Below are 19,233 nucleotides of genomic sequence, written 5' to 3' on the forward strand. Positions count from 1 at the left end.
ATGTACTGGGAGGTGCAAGACACTGAAATCCCTTGTAATTCAATACTCTGAGGTAGGTGGCGATATTTTCACTGGCGCTGACAGTCTGTCACAGACCCAGAAGAAGAAATATGCGGAAGTTGACTTTGGAAGAAATGTGTGTTTCAGAAAGCACAAGAGTACTTCAATAAACTAACTTAACTTGAATAGTATAAACAATAACAATGGAAGGTAAGGCAATAACTCCAGTCTTGTGTTAGCGAATGAGGTGGATGGTGTTAACAAATTCAATGTTAGCTCAATGCTAGCTTCGAACGATGCCCTGGACCGGAGGTAGCAAGCTACTAGGTCTGGGTGATATGGAGAAAATATATCACGGTATTAAAAAATATTACGGTATGACGCTATTTTATGTTTTTGAATAATAAATGTAAAATAAAATTGTATTTGTCACATACACATGGTTAGCAGATGTTAATGCGAGTGAAGCGAAATGCTTGTGCTTCTGGTTCCCGACAGTGCAGTAAAATCTAACAGTTCCCCAACAACTACCTAATACACACATCTAAAGGGTGAATGAGAATATGTACATATAAATATATGGACGAGCGATGGCCGAGCGGCATAGGCAAGGTGCAATATATGCTATAAAATACAGTATATACATATGAGTAATGTTAGATATGTAAACATTATTAAAGTGGCATTGTTTAAAGGGATTCATGATCCATTTGTTAAAGTGGCCAGTGATTGGGTCTCCATGTAGGCAGCAGCATCTCTGAGTTAGTGATTGCTGTTAAGCAGTCTGATGGCCTTGAAATAGACTGAAGAACAGCTTCTCTCGGTCCCAGCTTTGATGCACCTGTACTGACCTCGCCTTCCTGTGAACAGGCAGCGGCTCAGGTGGTTGTTGTCCTTGATTATCTTTTTGGCCTTCCTGTGACATCAGGGTGCTGTTGGTGTCTTGGAGGGAAGGTAGTTTGCCCCCGGTGATGCATTGTGCAGACCACACCACCCTCTGGAGAGCCTTGCGGTTGAGGGCAGAGCAGTTGCCGTACTAGGCTGTGATACAGCCCGACAGGATGCTTTCGATTGTGGATCTATAAAAGTTAGTCAGGATTTTGGGTGACAAGCCAAATTTCATCAGCCTCCTGAGGTTGAAGAGGCGCTGTTGCACCTTCTTCACCACACTGTCTGTGTTGGTGGACCATTTCAGTTTGTCATTGATGTGTACGCTGAAGGACCTTAAAACTTTCCACTTTCTCCACTGCTGTTACTTCGATGTGTATATGGGGGTGCTCCCTCTGCTGTTTCCTGAAGTCCACAGTCATCTCCTTTGTTTTGTTTACATTGAGTGAGAAGTTGTTTTCCTGACACCACACACCCTCACCTCCTCCCTGTAGGCTGTCTCGTCGTTGTTGGTAATCAAGCCCACTACTGTTGTATCGTCTGCAAACTCTATGATTGAGTTGGAGGCGTGCATGGCCATGCAGTTGTGAGTGAACAGGGAGTACAGGAGGGGGCTGAGCATGCACCCTTGTGGGGCCCCAGTGTTGAGGGTCAGCGAGGTGGAGATGTTGTTTCCTACTTTCACCACCTGGGGGCGGCCCGTCAGGAAGTCTACACCAGCCAGCTGGTCTGCTTGCACATGCTCTGAGGACACGGCTAGGGATGACGTCTGGGCCAGCAGCCTAGCGAGGGTTAACACTTTTAAATGTTTTACTCATGTCGGCCACAGAGAAGTTCCTGTTTGTGGGCCGCGACGGTGGCACTGTATTATCCTCAAAGCGGGCAAAGAAGGTATTTAGTTTGTCTGGAAGCGTGACGTCAGTGTCTGTGACATGGCTGGTTTTCTTTTTGTAGTCCGGGATTTCCTGTAGACCCTGCCACATACGTCTCGTGTCTGAGCCGTTGAATTGCGACTCCACTTTGTCCCTGTACCGGCATTTCACTTGTTTGATTTTCTTGAGGAGGGAATAACTGCACTGTTTAAATTCAGCCGTATTCCCAGACCTCTTTCCATGGTTAAATGCGGTGGTTCGCGCTTTCAGTTTTGTGCGAATGCCGCCATCCATCCACGGTTTCTGGTTAGGGTCGGTTTTAATAGTCTCAGTGGGTACAACATCTCCAATGCACTTCCTTATAAATTCACTCACCGGGTCAGTGTATAAGTCGATGTTATTCTCTGAGGCTGGCCTGGAACATATCCCAGTCCGCGTGATCAAAACAATCTTGAAGCATGGATTCTGATTGGTCAGACCAGCATTGAATGGTTCTAGTCAAGGGTACATCCTGTTTGAGTTTCTGCCTATAAGACGGTAGGAGCAAGATGGCATCGTAGTCGGATTTGCCGAAGGGAGGGCGGGGGAGGGCTTTGTATGCATCGCAGAAGTTTGAGTAGCAGTGGTCAAGTGTTTTACCCCCACCCGTAGTGCAATCAATATGCTGATAGAATTTAGGTAGCCTTGTTCTCAAATTTGCTTTGTTCAAATCCCCAGCTACAATAAATGCATCCTCAGGATATATGGTTTCCACTTTATATCGAGTCAGTGAAGTTTCTTTAGGGCTGTCTTAGTGTCTGCTTGAGGTGTTATGTATCCAGATGTGACGATAACTGACAAGAATTATCTTGGAAGGTAATATGGCCGGCATTTGATAGTGAGGAATTCTAGGTTGGGTGAGCGGAAGGACTTGAGTTCCTGTATGTTGTTATGATTACACCGTGAGTCGTTAATCATGACGGCGCGATGCATGGGGAAGCCCAGTGGCTGAACCGATTCCGACAATGTATCCCGAGAGAGCCATGTTTCTGTGAAACAGAGAATGTAGCAATCTCTGATGTCTCTCTGGAAGGCACCCTTGCTCTAATTTCGTCTACCTTGTTGTCAAGAGACTGGACATTGGCGAGTAGTATACTTGGAAGCGGTGGGCGATGTGCACGTCTATGGAGCCTGACCAGGCCGCTCCGTCTGCCCCTTCTGCGCCGCCGTTGTCTTGGGTCGGCTCTGGGATTAGATCCATTGTCCTGGGTGGTGGTCCAAACAGAGGATCCGCTTCGGGAAAGTCATATTCCTGGTCGTAATGTTGGTAAGTTGACATCCGTCTCATATCCAATAGTTCTTCCTGGTTGTATGTAATAAGACTTAAGTTTTTCTGGGCTAACAATGTAAGAAATAATACATAAAAAAAAAAGAAATACTACATAGTACTTGAAGGACTTGCAAGGACTTGAAGCGAGACGACCATCTCTGCCGGTGCCATCTTGTTAAATTTGCTTAGTAGTACGTAACCCTAGGGTGGCAACACCTATATTCTAAGGGATTTCAATGGGTCGTTCTCCATTCTGATACTTTTATACTGTTCAATTTAACTTAAATTAAAAATACTTTAAAGCATTTATCAATTTTTGCATTTCCTGCACTCATTTGAGATAATTTCCATACTGCCACATAGGGCTGCACGATATGGGCAAATCATCGAGGCCTTATTTTTAACCAAATGTTACAATTGCGATTTGGCTAGTGATTGAGATTAAAACACTTGTGTGAACTGTTGGAATCATGGAAATATATTGATTATAGAATTAGAATAGTTAGAATATAATAGATGACACTTTGTATACAGTATTGTTTGACATGACAAGGACTTATAATGCCAGGCAGGAGTTATTGTGACAGGGTAAGAACCAAAGAGTTGTGTTTCCTTGGGGACCCTATAATCAATCGTTGGCTACATTGAAGATTTTCTCTTAGCTACTTCATGCTTTGTATTCATCTTTGATTTAGAAGATGCTGTTGTACAAACATCATGCTGATTTAGGTCTACACCATCTCTGGTATTATCAGGCTGTAAAGCTAATTATGTGTCCTCTGATTCAGTACATTTATTAGCTAGTTAGCCAGCTAACTAGTGATTAGCATTAGCGGCTAACAAGATTTAGGCCCAACTTGCGAAGAAAAGACAAACAAGCTGTTTGCAGATGTAAGAAACACAAACTAATATAAATGATATAACGTGGATTTATATTAAGAAGCAAAGTGCAAACATCATCGTTGTCATCAACATAGTTGACCATGCAGACTGAATGCAAGTGTCTCGTGGTCGAGGAACAACAAATGCTCTCATTGGGTGGCTGGGAGAGAGCGAGTGGAGAGAGATGACTCAAGTAGCGAAGTAAACTATACAAATTGACGTTACACACAAGAAGCTGATTAAACAGCATGATCATTACACAGGTGCACCTTGTGCTGGGGACAATGAAAGGCCACTCTAAAATCAAATCAAACATTATTTGTCACATGCGCCGAATACAAAAGTGTAGACCTTTTCGTGAAATGCTTACTTACAAGCCCAACAGTGCAGTTCAAGAAGAATGAAATAAACTAAAGTAAAAAATAATACAAAGGAACACAGTAAAATAACAACAATTTTTATTTTATTGTATTTATTTTATTTCACCTTTATTTAACCAGGTAGGCTAGTTGAGAACAAGTTCTCATTTACAACTGCGACCTGGCCAAGATAAAGCAAAACAGTTTGACACATACAACGACACAGAGTTACACATGGAGTAAAACAATTAACAAGTCAATAACACAGTAGAAAAAAAGAAAAAAAAGAGTCTATATACATTGTGTGCAAAAGGCATGAGGAGGTAGGCGAATAATTTTTGCATATTAACACTGGAGTGATAAATGATCAGATGGTCATGTGCAGGTAGAGATACTGGTGTGCAAAAGAGCAGAAAAGTAAATAAATAAAAACAGTATGGGGATGAGGTAGGTAAATTGGGTGGGCAATTTACCGATGGACTATGTACAGCTGCAGCGATCGGTTCGCTGTTCAGATAGCAGATGTTTGAAGTTGGTGAGGGAGATAAAAGTCTTGAACTTCAGCGATTTTTGCAATTCGTTCCAGTCACAGGCAGCAGAGAACTGGAATGAAAGGCAGCCAAATGAGGTGTTGGCTTTAGGGATGATCCGTGAGATACACCTGCTGGAGCGCGTGCTACGGGTGGGTGTTGCCATCGTGACCAGTGAACTGAGATAAGGTGGAGCTTTACCTAGCATGGACTTGTAGATGACCTGGAGCCAGTGGGTCTGGCGACGAATATGTAGCGAGGGCCAGCCGACTAGAGCATACAGGTCGCAGTGGTGGGTGGTATAAGGTGCTTTAGTAACAAAACGGATGGCACTGTGATAAACTGCATCCAGTTTGCTGAGTAGAGTATTCGGAAGCTATTTTGTAGATGACATCGCCGAAGTCGAGGATCGGTAGGATAGTCAGTTTTACTAGGGTAAGTTTGGCGGCGTGAGTGAAGGAGGCTTTGTTGTGGAATAGAAAGCCGACTCTAGATTTGATTTTCGATTGGAGATGTTTGATATGAGTCTGGAAGGAGAGTTTACAGTCTAGCCAGACACCTAGGTACTTATAGATGTCCACATATTCTAGGTCGGAACCATCCAGGGTGGTGATGCTAGTCGGGCGTGCGGGTGCAGGCAGTGAACGGTTGAAAAGCATGCATTTGGTTTTACTAGCGTTTAAGAGCAGTTGGAGGCCACGGAAGGAGTGTTGTATGGCATTGAAGCTCGTTTGGAGGTTAGATAGCACAGTGTCCAAGGAAGGGCCAGAAGTATACAGAATGGTGTCGTCTGCGTAGAGGTGGATCAGGGAATCGCCCGCAGCAAGAGCAACATCATTGATATATACAGAGAAAAGAGTCGGCCCGAGAATTGAACCCTGTGGCACCCCCATAGAGACTGCCAGAGGACCGGACAACATGCCCCCCGATTTGACACACTGAACTCTGTCTGCAAAGTAGTTGGTGAACCAGGCAAGGCAGTCATTAGAAAAATGCCGATTAAAAATATGGTGATTGACAGAGTCAAAAGCATTGGCCAGGTCGATGAAGACGACTGCACAGTATTGTCTTTTATCGATGCCGGTTATGATATCGTTTAGTACCTTGAGCGTGGCTGAGGTGCACCCGTGACCGGCTCGGAAACCAGATTGCACAGCGGAGAAGGTACGGTGGGATTCGAGATGGTCAGTGATCTGTTGAGGTTATATACAGGGTGTACCGGTACTGAGTCAATGTACAGGTTAGTCGAGGTAATTTGTTAATGTAGGTAGGGGTAAAGTGAATATGCATAGATAATAAACAGCGAGTAGCAGCAGTGTACAAAACAAATGGAGGGGGGAGGTCAATGTAAATAGTCAGGTGGCCATGATTAATTGATTAATTGTTCAGCAGTCTTATGGCTTGGGGGTAGAAGCTGTTAAAGAGCCTTTTGGGCCTGGACTTGGCGCTCTGGTACCGCTTGCCGTGCGGTGGCAGAGACAACAGTCTATGACTTGGGTGACTGGAGTCTGACAATTTTTTTGTGTGCAGTTTTGTCACACATCACAGATATCTCAAGTTTTGAGGGATCGTGCAATTGGCATGCAGACTGCAGGAATGTCCACCAGAGCTGTTGCCAGAGAATTGAATATTAACCTTCACATCCGCCTCCTTTACCTGCGGGATCTTCTGAGACCAGCAACTCGGACAGCTGATGAAACTGAGGATTATTTCTGTCTGTAATAAAGCCCTTTTGTGGGGAAAAACTCATTCTGATTGGCTGGGCCTGGGTCCTCCAAGGCCCACCCATGGTTGTGCTCCTGATGTGAAATCTATAGATTAGGGCCTTAATACATTTATTTAAATTGACCGATTTCCTTATATCAACTGCAACTCTGTAAATCATTGAAATTGTTGCACGTTGCGTTTATATTTTTGTTAAATATGAAATATATGGCTCTGGCTACATCCTTAGAATCATAATGGTAGTTAGTAAGAAGCTTTCTTGTGTCAGCTGGTGAATTACTTGCTATGTTTTATTTCATCTTCTATCTATGCAATAAACATTTATCTAATATACTTATCTACCCATTAGCTGGTTGTCAGTAAATTACCTCTTCCCATATCTTTGGCCACACCAAAGACACTAGCAGGCAGGCACACTCTCTTAGGCCACACACAGAAGTGTTTCTGTCTTTTCCCCAGTAGGCCTACAAGGATCAGAGACGACCACTCCTGGCAGAAAGTCCCAGTCTGCAGTGACTGGCAGTGCAAGGAAAGTGAAGGACAACGCAGCAGACTGGCACAATCTGATTCTGAAGTGGGACCGACTGAATGATGAAGGATCCACCATGGCAAATAAGATAGTCAATTTAGGATTCAATAAAAGGTAAGTCAATCCATGTTCTGCAATGTGTGGTTTCTACCAATGAGGCTGTTGTAAGATTTGTAGTAGGATAATAATACATGTCTAATAATCCATGGATTTATACAGAATTGGTAGGAAAGTCATGCCAATGTGAGAGAGCTCTTAAAGTGCACCCCTCCTTATCCCTTTATTAAAATCAGTTCACAGAAAGAGATGCAAGTCATGATGGCGGGTCAGGACACCTCTGCCAGCTCTAATTCAGAGAATGCATTTGAAAACAGTAGAGAACTAGAAGAGGAGTGTGACAAGTTGCTAAGTGTCGTGGACAAAATGGTGAGTAGATCATTTGTGCCATTATTGAACAGAACCAAAGATTGTGGAAGAATCTGCCAAATCTTGATTGAGGATTGTTCCACCTTCTCTTTTTCTCTCTGGAAACACCAACAATTGTAGCCTGGTTCCAGATATGTTTGTACTGTCTTGCAAACTCAATGGTCATTGTCACAACACAAAAATATCAGGGACCAGGCTACAATTGTGCTGTCGGTGTCATTACTGACCTTTTTTTTTCCCCCATCAGACTCATATTGTATCAAAAATGGAGAAGTTAGTTTCCTCTGAGAAGGGGATCGTCGATCTAGAGACATTCCAGTATGGAACAGGAGGAAGACAAACTCCTTTGTTTCAGACCTGGCCTACGTCACAGTTCGGTGAGACTATTAATCAGTTTTAGATGCCCTGCGCTTTGAAAATACACATTGAACTGGTTTCTCAGGCTATACCAAGTTCTAGACTAGAAAACACTTTGAATGGAGATTCTCAATTGCCTTTTAGTTCTATGGTAGGCTTAATTTGTATCTGGGAAACTGGCCCTCTGTGTTTTTAGTATGGACCATTTGTTTTATGAAATATGTCTCTTTTCATTGCAGCAGACGTCTCCAACAAGCTCTATGAAGCATACAAGCAAGAACTGACTCTGAAACGGGCTATTCTTCAGGAGCTAGCTCACACAACTAACCCAGACCTTTCAATGGTGTACCTGTCCTGCTGGCTGTATCAGCCGTACACAGATGACAGGGCAAAGTTACTGTTAGAGGGTCTTCTTTTAGAGACAGGGCATAGGCCAATTTAACCAACTTCAGTTGGAACATTATATTTTGTTTATGGACTTATGGCTACTGTACTAACAAGTCCATAAATAAATGACAACTACTGTATGGCCATTACAAAGGAACTCATGCACAGCAATGCTGCTGGTTTCAACTCCATGAAATAATAGAATGATTTGGTTCTCGCATCCTTTATTAGGAAAATGAGTTCAACTGTACAGCATATGAAATGGTTGTATTGCAACAATGAGTCACAAATGAAACATGGAAATGAATAACCACAATTTCTTAACTTTTGATTTTATTTCCCCTCATTTGCATTCATTTTCAATGGTATTAGAAACCTATTTTTGGAAAATGTTACACCCAAATATATAAAAAGTAATAAAATAGTGCAACATTTTTTGTACTGCTTTGATATTTATCTACATATAAACATATCACAAACTAAGCACTTGTTAAAGGATGAAAACACCACAACGAAAAGAACGTTTACAAATTTACAAAGAATACCAGGAATACACTTAAAATCCACCAGATGGAAAAGAGAGATGTGTGCTTGGTGTTGAGGTGGCCGGGTGTGGAGGAACAAAAATCATCACTGCTGTGTTTTCCCCTCAGCCTCAATACCAAGCAGAGCGTGGACTGCTTCCAGAGGGACTCCTTCAGGGGCGCGGATGTGCATAGTGGTGCCATCAGGCCCGTTGACGATGACGATGCGCTCCGAGGCCAATTCGCCTACCTGGCCGTCTGCTAGGTGCATGGTCAGCCCCTCCGTCTGGATGTAGATCTCCTGGACCTCCTGGCAGCCCTGGGCCTCCTGAACCACCACCTGGCCTAGTCCACTGGAGGTGGAGGCAGCCTGGGTTAGGCCACTCTGCTGGACTGGGGTAGGGTTGGACTGCTGCGGCTGAGTACTCATGGGCTGCTGATCAACTGCGACTGGGTCTGTGGCCAAGGCCTTCTCTAGCTCCTTCATTTGATCAGCTATGTCACTGGTGCTCAGGACCTCAGTAGGTTCTGTACCAGACACACCCTGATCTGTCTCCATGGCCTCCTCTCCTACTGAGTCAACGGTCTCTGTCATGCTGTTGGATAAGTGATCCTGGATCAGTTCCATGGGTGTTATGTTCGTCTCAGGGTTAGATGAGACGACCTGTGGTGTGATGGTAGCAGTCTGAGTGACTTGAGGGCCCACGGGACTCTTGGTGACAACCTCAGTATGTGGCGAAATGTACTTCATGCTTGTTGTTGCGGTGTTCTCGACTTTGGCCTCACTAGATTCTGAGAGGATACAGGGAAAAGAAAGCAGAAGATAATGAAAAGTGATCTACTTTGGACATATAGCAAATATCTATCCACAAATTGTTAGTAGCATCAGGTAAAAAAATACAACATACCTTTTGTGGAAGTCTCAATGCCGTTCTGATGGATCTGAACACCAGCCTGGTTTTCCATTTTAAACCTCTTTGTTGGAGGTAACATTTTAGAATTCTAGGTAGAGAAAGACTTACATCAATCTAACAATTACTCAAATCTGAGCATCTCATAATTCATTATTATGAAAACAATCCATAATAATGCCATAATTCCCTAAGCGTAGAGAAGTGTGCGGTCTAAATTAAATAGTGCTCTCATTACCTCCATATAGTGGACATTCTTGGTTGCCATGTTGGTGACATTCTGCTGAGTTGGAGGGTTCAGAACTTTGAATTTGTTCACCTCATCGAAGATGCCAAGAGATTTGGCAACCTAAGTGACAGGATGTACAGTATGAAAATTTTACTCTCTACATTTTGATTCCAAGATGGAATAACAATTTAGTGATTTAGCAGATGCTCATATCCAGAGTGACTTACAATTAGTGCATTCATCTTAAGATAGCTGGGTGAGACAACCACATATCACAGTCGTAGGCAAGTACATATTCCCCCAAAGTAGTTATCAGCAAAGTCAGTGCTAGCAGGAAAATATTCTGTATTAATTTTTACCTCTACATTGTGGACCTCCAAGGCCATGTGGACACCCTGAGGGTTACTGATGTAGTCTTGGGCCATCTTCTTCACCTGACTGTGGAGCTTCTCAAACTCCCGGTACACATCCGAAAACTGGGTTTTGGGTTGCCGCCCCTTCTCCACCTTAGGTTAAATGGGATACACTTATTCAGTAAACTAAAAACTGAACGTCTTATTCTTTATTTCACTGTTGCTAAAAATATGATAAAAAGATTCACCATTTGTCCAGAGGTAATTAGCTTCCATATCAAGCCTAAAATGTGATCATCCAATTTTCCCACTATTATCACCATGCATTCAAACAATGTGCAGCAAAAACCATGTATTAGGTAACTTCTTTTTTATTGCACTGTTTTTCAGGTGGTGACCGTACCTTCATCAGGAGGAACTCCCAGACAGTCATGACCTTAGCCAGACGAGGGAGCACAGTCTCCATTAGTTCTTCATTGTCACATTCGTGTGTCACCTAAACAGGGGACAAGTGACGTAGTAAAGTACTAGTATATACACATTCCTATCCTTTGTCATTGGCACCATTGGTAGGTATGATTTTCAGATGTGATACTCACAGCATCGCTATGTGTTGCATTCTTAGAACAAAATGCTTTTGAGCACATTTTTTATGGTAGTAACGTTTTCTAATCCTGACGCTTAAATGTATGTACCTCTTTGAGCCATGCTTTCCTACTCTGGGTCTGCTGCTCCACGCTGGCTGCTCCCCCTCCTAGCTTTGGAGGTCGCCCCAGTCTCACCGCTGGGTGTGCTTTGGTAGGTGGTCTGCCTCGTCCTCTGGGCCTCCCTGGTCCCCGAGCCTGGACCACAGCCTGCCTGGTAGAAGCTGCTACTCCTTGGGTTGCTGATGTATCCGCCTGTGGAGGTACAACAGAATCAGTAAAACACTATGGATCAGTTTCCCAGACACAGATTAAGCCTAGTCCTGAACTAAAGCTATTTCAAGAGATTTTCCATTGTGCATGATTTGTATTTTTAGAACAGGACTCGGCTTAGTCTGTGTCCAAGAAACGGACACTATAACAGACAGACATAACCATATTAGCTTTAGGCTAAATTAGCTATGGGTTGTAAACACACCAATGGTCATTTTTTGTCAACATTGGTTGAGACGGTAACTTTCTAGGGTCTTACTTTTTGTTGAGTGGTTGACATTGCAGCAGCTTTCTCTGTGGCCTCACTTTTCTCAGGACCTGATGTATTTTTAACACTGCTTGCATTACTTTCTTCAGTCGGCTTCTTATGTTCGGCCCCAGCGTCTGTGCTTTTATCAGGGCTGTCTGTTTTAGAGGTCCCTTCAGGAAGTGACTTCAGTTCACCGTGGGAGGGGTTCAGCCTGTAGTGTCTGGACAGACCTCCATGGCCTATGTAAGCTTTATCGCACGTTTCACATTGAAAGGCCTTCCGCTTGTGACTGTAAATCATAGATGCTGCTCCCTTTTTACCATCCTCACCATCTTCATCTTCCTCCACACTGATTTCAGAGTAGTCGTCAGAATCTGACTGATGGCTCTCGGCCAAGTCCTCTGTCTTGATGAACTTATAGTCCTTCACCTTGTACTTGGGCGGTCTGGACACCCTCCCGGAACGCGTTTTGATTTTCGGTGCCTTTTTCATTCTGGTTTTGACCCTTTTGACTTTTTCCACTGTGGGGACAGAGACAGACGTGGCAGGTTTAATTGCTGTGACTGTTGTGCCATTGACCGGGGCCTTACCTGAAGGCTGCTGGACAGGGGTCTGAACAGGTATTGGCAGTTTGTGCACAACGGGAACCAGGCTCCCAACCACAGGTGTTGAGCTCTGCAGTAGCAGCTGAATAGGAGGGTTTCCAGGGTTCTGCTGTAGGAAGTACTGTTGCTGTCCAACTATGGGTGTGATGTGGATGATCTGGGGGCTGTTGCTCACACTGCCGTTCGTAGACACTTTGACTTGCTGGCCTTGACTGGCCACAGCCAAGTTCTTCTGTTGAGGGATTGATATGGTAGTCTGTGTAGGTCCTTTCCCCTCCTGCTTTCCAGATGGTATCTGGACTTGGATTCTGATGGTTTCCTGCTGGTAAAATATAAACAATATTAATGTCAGTGGCGGTCATAATTGCCAGACAGTAGATTTCATGCAGCTGATTAAAGTGCAATGATCGAATATTCACTTTTTTCTCCTTAAACAGAATTTGACAATTAAGCATACATATCAGAGAAAGTCACAAGCAATAATTTGGATTACTAACTAAATTATAACATAGAATACATAAACAAATCCCAAACTTTGTTACCTTTTTCTGAACCAGGCGTGTACCATTGTGGGACTGAAGTGCCACTTGTTTCGCCACATTCTTCAGCTTCTGTGATGCATTCTGCATAGTGACCAGTGGCTGTGGGCTTGCTACTGCAATCTCTGAAGCTGCTACAGTTGTGAACAAGCCAGTTGTGGGATCCAGTGTGGTCACAACCTGCTCCGATCCCTTGGGTGTCTGGGCCATGAATTGCTGAGATTTGGTAACTTGCTCTATCACTTGTTGCAGTTCGTTGGGAGCCAGTGCTGTACTGGGAATAGTATACTGTATCTGTGACGAAGTAGTAGGGACTGTTTTGATGCCTTGATTTTGTTCAAACAGATGAGCAGCCTCATTCTCAGTCACTGTGATTAGCTGTTGTTTGGCCAACTGCTCCACTAGCTGTTGCTGCTCCTCTTCAGTCAGACCTGATCCCTCAACAAAACTACCATCTGGTTGCACATAAATGATGGTGGTCCCAGGTGCAAGAGCATTTACAAAGTCAGCACTGACTGTAGAATACTCTGCTCCCGTTGCAATACCTGGGGTCTCAACAATAGAACTTATTATGTTCTGTTCAGGTTGTTGTTCATGGTCTTCAGTTTGGCTGACAACCTCCTGGGAGTCCTTTGCAACGAATGTCTCCTCTTTTGTGCAGCTTTGCAGGAAATCTGTCAAGCCCTGCTCTTCGGTGATCTCTGGTGCATTTGCTTCAATGCATTTCTCGCCGACTTGCTTCTGGTTAACTTGCAATCCAGAAACACATGGAACTTGAGATACTGTAACATGATCTGCCCCTGTTGTTGTACTTGACATATTGCTCTCGTTGTCGGCCATTTTGATTGTTGTAGCTAGCTAGCTAGATAGATGTTCATGTGCAATTCTGAACCAATCGATAGGTTAGGTAACTTGAATTTCGATAAATTTTTACAGACCAATACGTTGGTAAAAATATATTTCTACAAAGGTTACTGCAATGGTCCCAATTTTTTGTTGTTGTAATATTGTGAAACGGTGCAATCATTAAACGCTACAGAAGGAAACAGTTCACGTCGTGAGCTAAGAGACTGCTAGCTGTAGCTATCATATTTTTCTCCAGCGTTGATATGCCATTTCCGTATCCGTTCTTCGTATTCTATATTATTATAGCGGTCCGCAAACAAATGTTCGAGGTGCATGCCACCGCCTACTGTCCTGGAGTGTGTAGTCAATCACAGTTCACACACTGAATAAAGAAACCAGTAATTAAGATACATTAAACCCTTTTATATAATACCGTAGTACTAAGAAAATAAAAAACTACCCTACTAACTTCTAACAACCTATTCCCAAAATCCCTTTCAACACCCTGATCCCCATCCAACCTCAATAACCATACACGTCAATATTTCTCTCTCTTCCACATACGGTACTTACAACAATACATCAACAAATGCTTCACTGTTTCATAAATTATACACTCTGTACATAAACCATTTGCATGCTTGCCAACCAGATATAATTTTTTTATTTTATTTTTTTTATTTCACCTTTATTAAACCAGGTAGGCTAGTTGAGAACAAGTTCTCATTTGCAACTGCGACCTGGCCAAGATAAAGCATAGCAGTATGAGCAGACAACACAGAGTTACACATGGAGTAAACAATTAACAAGTCAATAACACAGTAGAAAACAAAGGGGGAGTCTATATACAATGTGTGCAAAAGGCATGAGGTAGGCGAATAATTACAATTTTGCAGAATAACACTGGAGTGATAAATGATCAGATGGTCATGTACAGGTAGAGATATTGGTGTGCAAAAGAGCAGAAAAGTAAATAAATAAAAACAGTATGGGGATGAAAATGGGTGGGCTATTTACCAATAGACTATGTACAGCTGCAGCGATCGGTTAGCTGCTCAGATAGCTGATGTTTGAAGTTGGTGAGGGAGATAAAAGTCTCCAACTTCGGCGATTTTTGCAATTCGTTCCAGTCACAGGCAGCAGAGTACTGGAACGAAAGGCGGCCAAATGAGGTGTTGGCTTTAGGGATGATCAGTGAGATACACCTGCTGGAGCGCGTGCTACGGATGGGTGTTGCCATCGTGACCAGTGAGCTGAGATAAGGCGGAGCTTTACCTAGCATGGACTTGTAGATGACCTGGAGCCAGTGGGTCTGGCGACGAATATGTAGCGAGGGCCAGCCGACTAGAGCATACAAGTCGCAGTGGTGGGTGGTATAAGGTGCTTTAGTGACAAAACGGATGGCACTGTGATAGACTGCATCCAGTTTGCTGAGTAGAGTGTTGGAAGCCATTTTGTAGATGACATCGCCGAAGTCGAGGATCGGTAGGATAGTCAGTGCCGATAATGCCGATTTCAATGTACAAAGTCCTAGAGGCAACTGAGCAAACACTACCTCTCCCTTCTTAATCTAACCCTTGAATCTTGGTCCACCAACTGTTCTTTGGAGGACATATAAATGCCAGCCCTTGGGCTTTGAGTCCCACCTCTTCTGCCACACATCTCTACCTAGTGGAGGACAAATATCAATTAGATCTAGTTTTAAAGCCATTTTGGTGGGCTGGGACCCAGCAGAATCGCACTGCTACTCCCAGTCTCTTGATTCTCCATAATAACATGAATGCCTCCAATAGTAGGTCACTCCTATTAGATTTTATGGATGATAAACTGTTCAATACAGACAGGGAATCTGACCATAGTACATTTCTGACTGGTGGAGCGTCCTCCACCCACTGGAGCACCTACTATTGCCAAAGGTTCAACTAAATATACTGACAGTTAATCTGTTAGTTTCGATATATCTCTACATCAAATTCAGGGATGTAACCGCCTGCTCCTGTATGACCCAATGATGTACAGTACCAGTCAAAAGTTTGGACACACCTACTCATCCCATGGTTTTTCTTTATTTTTACTATTTTCTACATTGTAGAATAATAGTGAAGACATCAAAATTATGACATAACACTTATGGAATCATTTAGTAACCAAAAAAAGTGTTAAACCAATCAAAATATATATTCTATTTGAGATTATTCAGTTGCCACCCTTTGCCTTGATGACAGCATTGCACACTCTTGGAATTCTCTCAACCAGCTTCATGAATGCATTTCAGTTAGCAGGTGTGCCTTGTTAAAAGTTCATTTGTGGTAAAATACCAAGCCCATATTATGGCACGAACAGCTCAAATAAGCAAAGAGAAATTACAGTCCATCATTACTTTAAGATGTGAAGCTCAGTCAATCTGGAAAATGTCATGAACTTTGAAAGTTTCTTCAAGTGCAGTCGCAAAAACCATCAAGCGCAATGATGAAACTAGCTCCCATGAGGACCGCCAAAGGAAAGGAAGACCCAGAGTTACCTCTGCTGCAGAGGATAAGTTCATTAAAGTTACCAGACTCAAGCTCTGGATCCAACAAATATTTGCTTTGTCTATCATATTGAAATGTTAATACACATAGCTGGATGCTGCAGGGCACTCACTGGGATTACTGTATGTGTCCATGAATACACAAATGTTGGCCGTAATATCAAGGTGCCTGTTTAGTTTGACACACAACAGAGAAAAATAAACAATATTGATAACCTGTAAAAACATTTTTATGAGAATAAACTTCTCATCTGGCACAGTAGGTGGCAGCCATGCATCATTGTATTCCCGCGAGACTAGGAAGTCGTAGGGTTGTTGACAACCAGAGCGCTTGACATTCTCGAATAATAAATCATAGAAAGATGCGATAGCAATGTCGCCAGCGCTATCTTTTATACACGATTTTAGCGTAACGTATGTGTCATCTATATGATAACAGGATATAGGGACATAATATAATGTAAGTCTGTGTAAACACTTGTGTTTTGTATTTGTAGTTAACGATAGCTAGGCTAGTCAACATGATCTAGTTAACGTTAGCTCATGTCAACATTGCTGATAAACAGCTCTTGGCCTGGCTGTGCTCATTCTAAGCTCGTTAGCTATCCAATATTTTCGGTTGCAGGCAAATTCAATTTTTACCTGCCCAAGTAATGTCACTAGCTGGTAGTTTCAGTTGATGTGGATTGTTGCTAGCTAGGCTAATCGAGCTAGCGCTAACTGAAGGTGTGAAAACCCTGAGGATAACCACTGCAGCAACTAGCAAGCTAGGTACCAAGCCTAGTCCCACACTATGTAGTCTAGCCAAGTATTATGTTATTATATGCTATACATGTCATGTCTATCACCATGCGTTCCACACATGTTTGATAGCCGTGCCTAATTTTCTTGTCAACAGAGCAGAGCATTGCCTGTGCACTATGGCAGCCCAAACTCCCCCACAGAGCGCCCTGAGGGAGTTCTGTCCCCTATACTACTTGCTTAATGCAATACCTGCCAAGGTCCAGAAAGGCTTCCGCTCTGTAGTGGTCTACCTGACTGCTCTGGACACCAACAGCGATTACATTGCTGTGGGGAGCAGTATCGGGATGCTCTACCTGTACTGCAGGCGGGTCAGCCAGATTAATAAATACAGCATAGAGGTGAGTATGCCACTGTTTTAGGCATTGCTTGGTTGATTTAATTATGTTGCATGCACCTTCACCCCAAAGCAAATTTGGTAACAAACATCCAAATATTAGAGATTTACAAACCATTTAAAATGTAAGTAAATGTTTTTGCCCCAAGTAAGTAGGTATGTCATTCTAAACATGTTATATTTACAGGGGAAATCCGAAGCTATCACAGCAGTGAAGCTGCTCAGTTGTTTTGATGACTTGGTGGCAGTGGGCACGGTGTTTGGTCGGGTTGCTGTCTTTCAACTGGTGTCTCAACTTCCAGGCAGGAACAAACAGGTATGCCAACAAACCAATCAATCAACTGAACTGTTGATATGACTAAAGATAGTGTTTTTGAGCTGGGTTTTTTTCTGTTTTATTCTAGGCTTGGGTAATATACTGTATACCGAGGTGTTTAGAAATACCTACAGTATGATTAAAAAAAAGTGGTTAGAGCAAAGACAATCAATCCTCTTCTGGATCAAGATCCCTGCTGTTTAATATATATATTTTTTTTGTGTGCAGCAAACTGTGAATAGCCTTTTGTGATTGTTGTATAACTTTATGAGCTGGGTTGCAATTAGTTTATGTTCGCTTGCATATTGTTAGCATTTAAGCAAGCATCCGCTATGGGACTTCGCTAGTAATTTGCTAGCTGTATTTATTTATTTTTACATTTAGAAACTATAGTATGTTATGGTACAGGAACAGTATGGTATAAACATTCATATACCACCCAACCCTTTTTATTCCCTTCTAAAATGAACAGGTGCAAACAGCACAGATGTAAGTGCTGAGTAAATGTGTCCATTTGCGTAGAAAAACACTGAGGTCCCTCTATTTTCTGTAGCTAAGGCGATTTGATGTGGTTGGTTTGCACAAAAGCACAGTCACTGCCTTGGCCTGGAGTGCTAATGGAATGAAGCTCTTCTCTGGTGATGACAAAGGAAAGGTTGTGTACTCTACCGTGGACCTGGATCAGGTATAGCTTCTTTCATTTTGGGTCAAGGTCTTTTTTGTGTGAATTTTCAGTAACACTTTACTTAAAGCCTACAGGTATTATGCAGTTATAATAAGCATTTTTTTTTACCCCTTTATACTCCCTTATCTCCTCCAATAACAGTTATCTATATATCTATCAATCACACTGTGCTGTTTGTTTATTAACTCAATTCTCTCACATGTGTTGTACCTTCGTATCCTCAGGGTGTATGTAAACCCCCTATCCTCAGGGTCTATGTAACCCAGTATCCTCAGGGTCTATGTAACCCAGTATCCTCAGGGTCTATGTAACCCAGAAAGCTCAGGGTGTATGTAAACCCAGTATCCTCAGGGTGTATGTAACCCAGTATCCTCAGGGTCTATATAACCCAGAATGCTCAGGGTGTATGTAACCCAGTATTGCGGTTGGAGCTTTGACGTGTGTTGTATGCTCATATCCTTAGGGTGTGTGTAACCCAGTGCTACTGTTTGAGGAGCTCTCAGCCATAGTCCAGCTGGAGTACAGTCAGAAGGTCCTGCTCATCTCCTCTTATCAGAGATCCCTGCTGTTCTACACCCAGGAACAGAACCTGCAGCAGCTGGGCACCAAGCCTAGGAAGAGGTAGCCACTTATTCATTAAAAGTACCACAACTTACACTGAGTATACAAAACATTAAGAACATCTGTTCTTTCCGTGGCATAGACTGACCAGGGGAATCCAGGTGAAAGCTATGATTCCTTATCGATGTCACTTCAATCAGTGTAGATGAAGGGGAGGAGACAGGTTAAAGGATTTTTAAGCCTTGAGACAATTGAGATGTGTATGTGTGCCATTCAGAGGGTGAATGGACAAGACAAGTGTCTTTGAACGGAATATAGTAGGTAGTAGGATAGTAGTAGGTGCCATGCGCACCAGTTTGTGTCAAGAACTGTAACGCTGCTGGGTTTTTCACGCTCAACAGTTCCCCATATGTATCACGAATGGTCCACCACCCAAAGGACATCCAGACAACTGGCCTCACAACCGCAGACCACGTGTAACCACGCCAGCCCGGGACCTCCACAATCGATTTCTTCTCAAACCAGCCACCCGGACAGCTGATGAAACTGGGTTTGCACAATCAAA

The 19,233-nt window shown here is 43.0% G+C and overlaps 3 protein-coding genes across 12 annotated transcripts in view; 2 read left to right on the top strand and 1 right to left on the bottom strand.

Moving 5' to 3' along the window:
- Nucleotides 1-51: 51 nt before the first annotated feature.
- Nucleotides 52-8,699, top strand: cinp (cyclin dependent kinase 2 interacting protein). Of its 8 annotated transcripts, none has more exons than XM_021585182.3 (5): nucleotides 52-210; nucleotides 7,025-7,208; nucleotides 7,388-7,520; nucleotides 7,768-7,897; nucleotides 8,117-8,699. In XM_021585182.3, the coding sequence occupies exons 1-5, from the start codon at nucleotides 204-206 to the stop codon at nucleotides 8,317-8,319; spliced, it is 657 nt and encodes a 218-aa protein (XP_021440857.1). In that variant the 5' UTR covers nucleotides 52-203; the 3' UTR covers nucleotides 8,320-8,699. The 8 variants fall into 8 exon arrangements, with proteins under 8 accessions (XP_021440857.1, XP_021440859.1, XP_021440858.1 ...); XM_021585184.3 differs by having other exon boundaries at nucleotides 71-210; nucleotides 8,120-8,699; XM_021585183.3 differs by having other exon boundaries at nucleotides 83-210; nucleotides 7,028-7,208.
- Nucleotides 8,581-13,888, bottom strand: znf839 (zinc finger protein 839). 2 transcript variants are annotated; one of them, XM_021585175.3, is made up of 8 exons: nucleotides 12,596-13,888; nucleotides 11,458-12,372; nucleotides 10,977-11,180; nucleotides 10,685-10,777; nucleotides 10,288-10,434; nucleotides 9,938-10,048; nucleotides 9,697-9,790; nucleotides 8,581-9,580 (listed from the first exon to the last, which is right to left on the bottom strand). In XM_021585175.3, the coding sequence occupies exons 1-8, from the start codon at nucleotides 13,430-13,432 to the stop codon at nucleotides 8,895-8,897; spliced, it is 3,087 nt and encodes a 1,028-aa protein (XP_021440850.1). In that variant the 5' UTR covers nucleotides 13,433-13,888; the 3' UTR covers nucleotides 8,581-8,894. The 2 variants fall into 2 exon arrangements, with proteins under 2 accessions (XP_021440850.1, XP_021440849.1); XM_021585174.3 differs by having other exon boundaries at nucleotides 11,458-12,375.
- A 2,380-nt stretch (nucleotides 13,889-16,268) lies between these two features.
- The window catches only part of LOC110505758 (tectonin beta-propeller repeat-containing protein 2), a 34,768-nt gene continuing 31,803 nt past the window's right edge, over nucleotides 16,269-19,233 (top strand). For both annotated transcript variants that reach the window (XM_021585185.3, XM_090221097.1), the window contains exons 1-5: nucleotides 16,269-16,428; nucleotides 16,867-17,110; nucleotides 17,294-17,422; nucleotides 17,976-18,107; nucleotides 18,571-18,728. In XM_021585185.3, coding sequence (XP_021440860.3) covers nucleotides 16,889-17,110; nucleotides 17,294-17,422; nucleotides 17,976-18,107; nucleotides 18,571-18,728 — 641 coding nt within the window. In that variant the 5' untranslated portion in view covers nucleotides 16,269-16,428; nucleotides 16,867-16,888. The remainder of the gene's footprint in view (nucleotides 16,429-16,866; nucleotides 17,111-17,293; nucleotides 17,423-17,975; nucleotides 18,108-18,570; nucleotides 18,729-19,233) is intronic.

The sequence above is a fragment of the Oncorhynchus mykiss genome, chromosome 25 (assembly GCF_057628025.1).
Source record: "Oncorhynchus mykiss isolate SJ-2025 chromosome 25, ASM5762802v1, whole genome shotgun sequence".
In the NCBI taxonomy this organism is placed as follows: domain Eukaryota; kingdom Metazoa; phylum Chordata; class Actinopteri; order Salmoniformes; family Salmonidae; genus Oncorhynchus; species Oncorhynchus mykiss.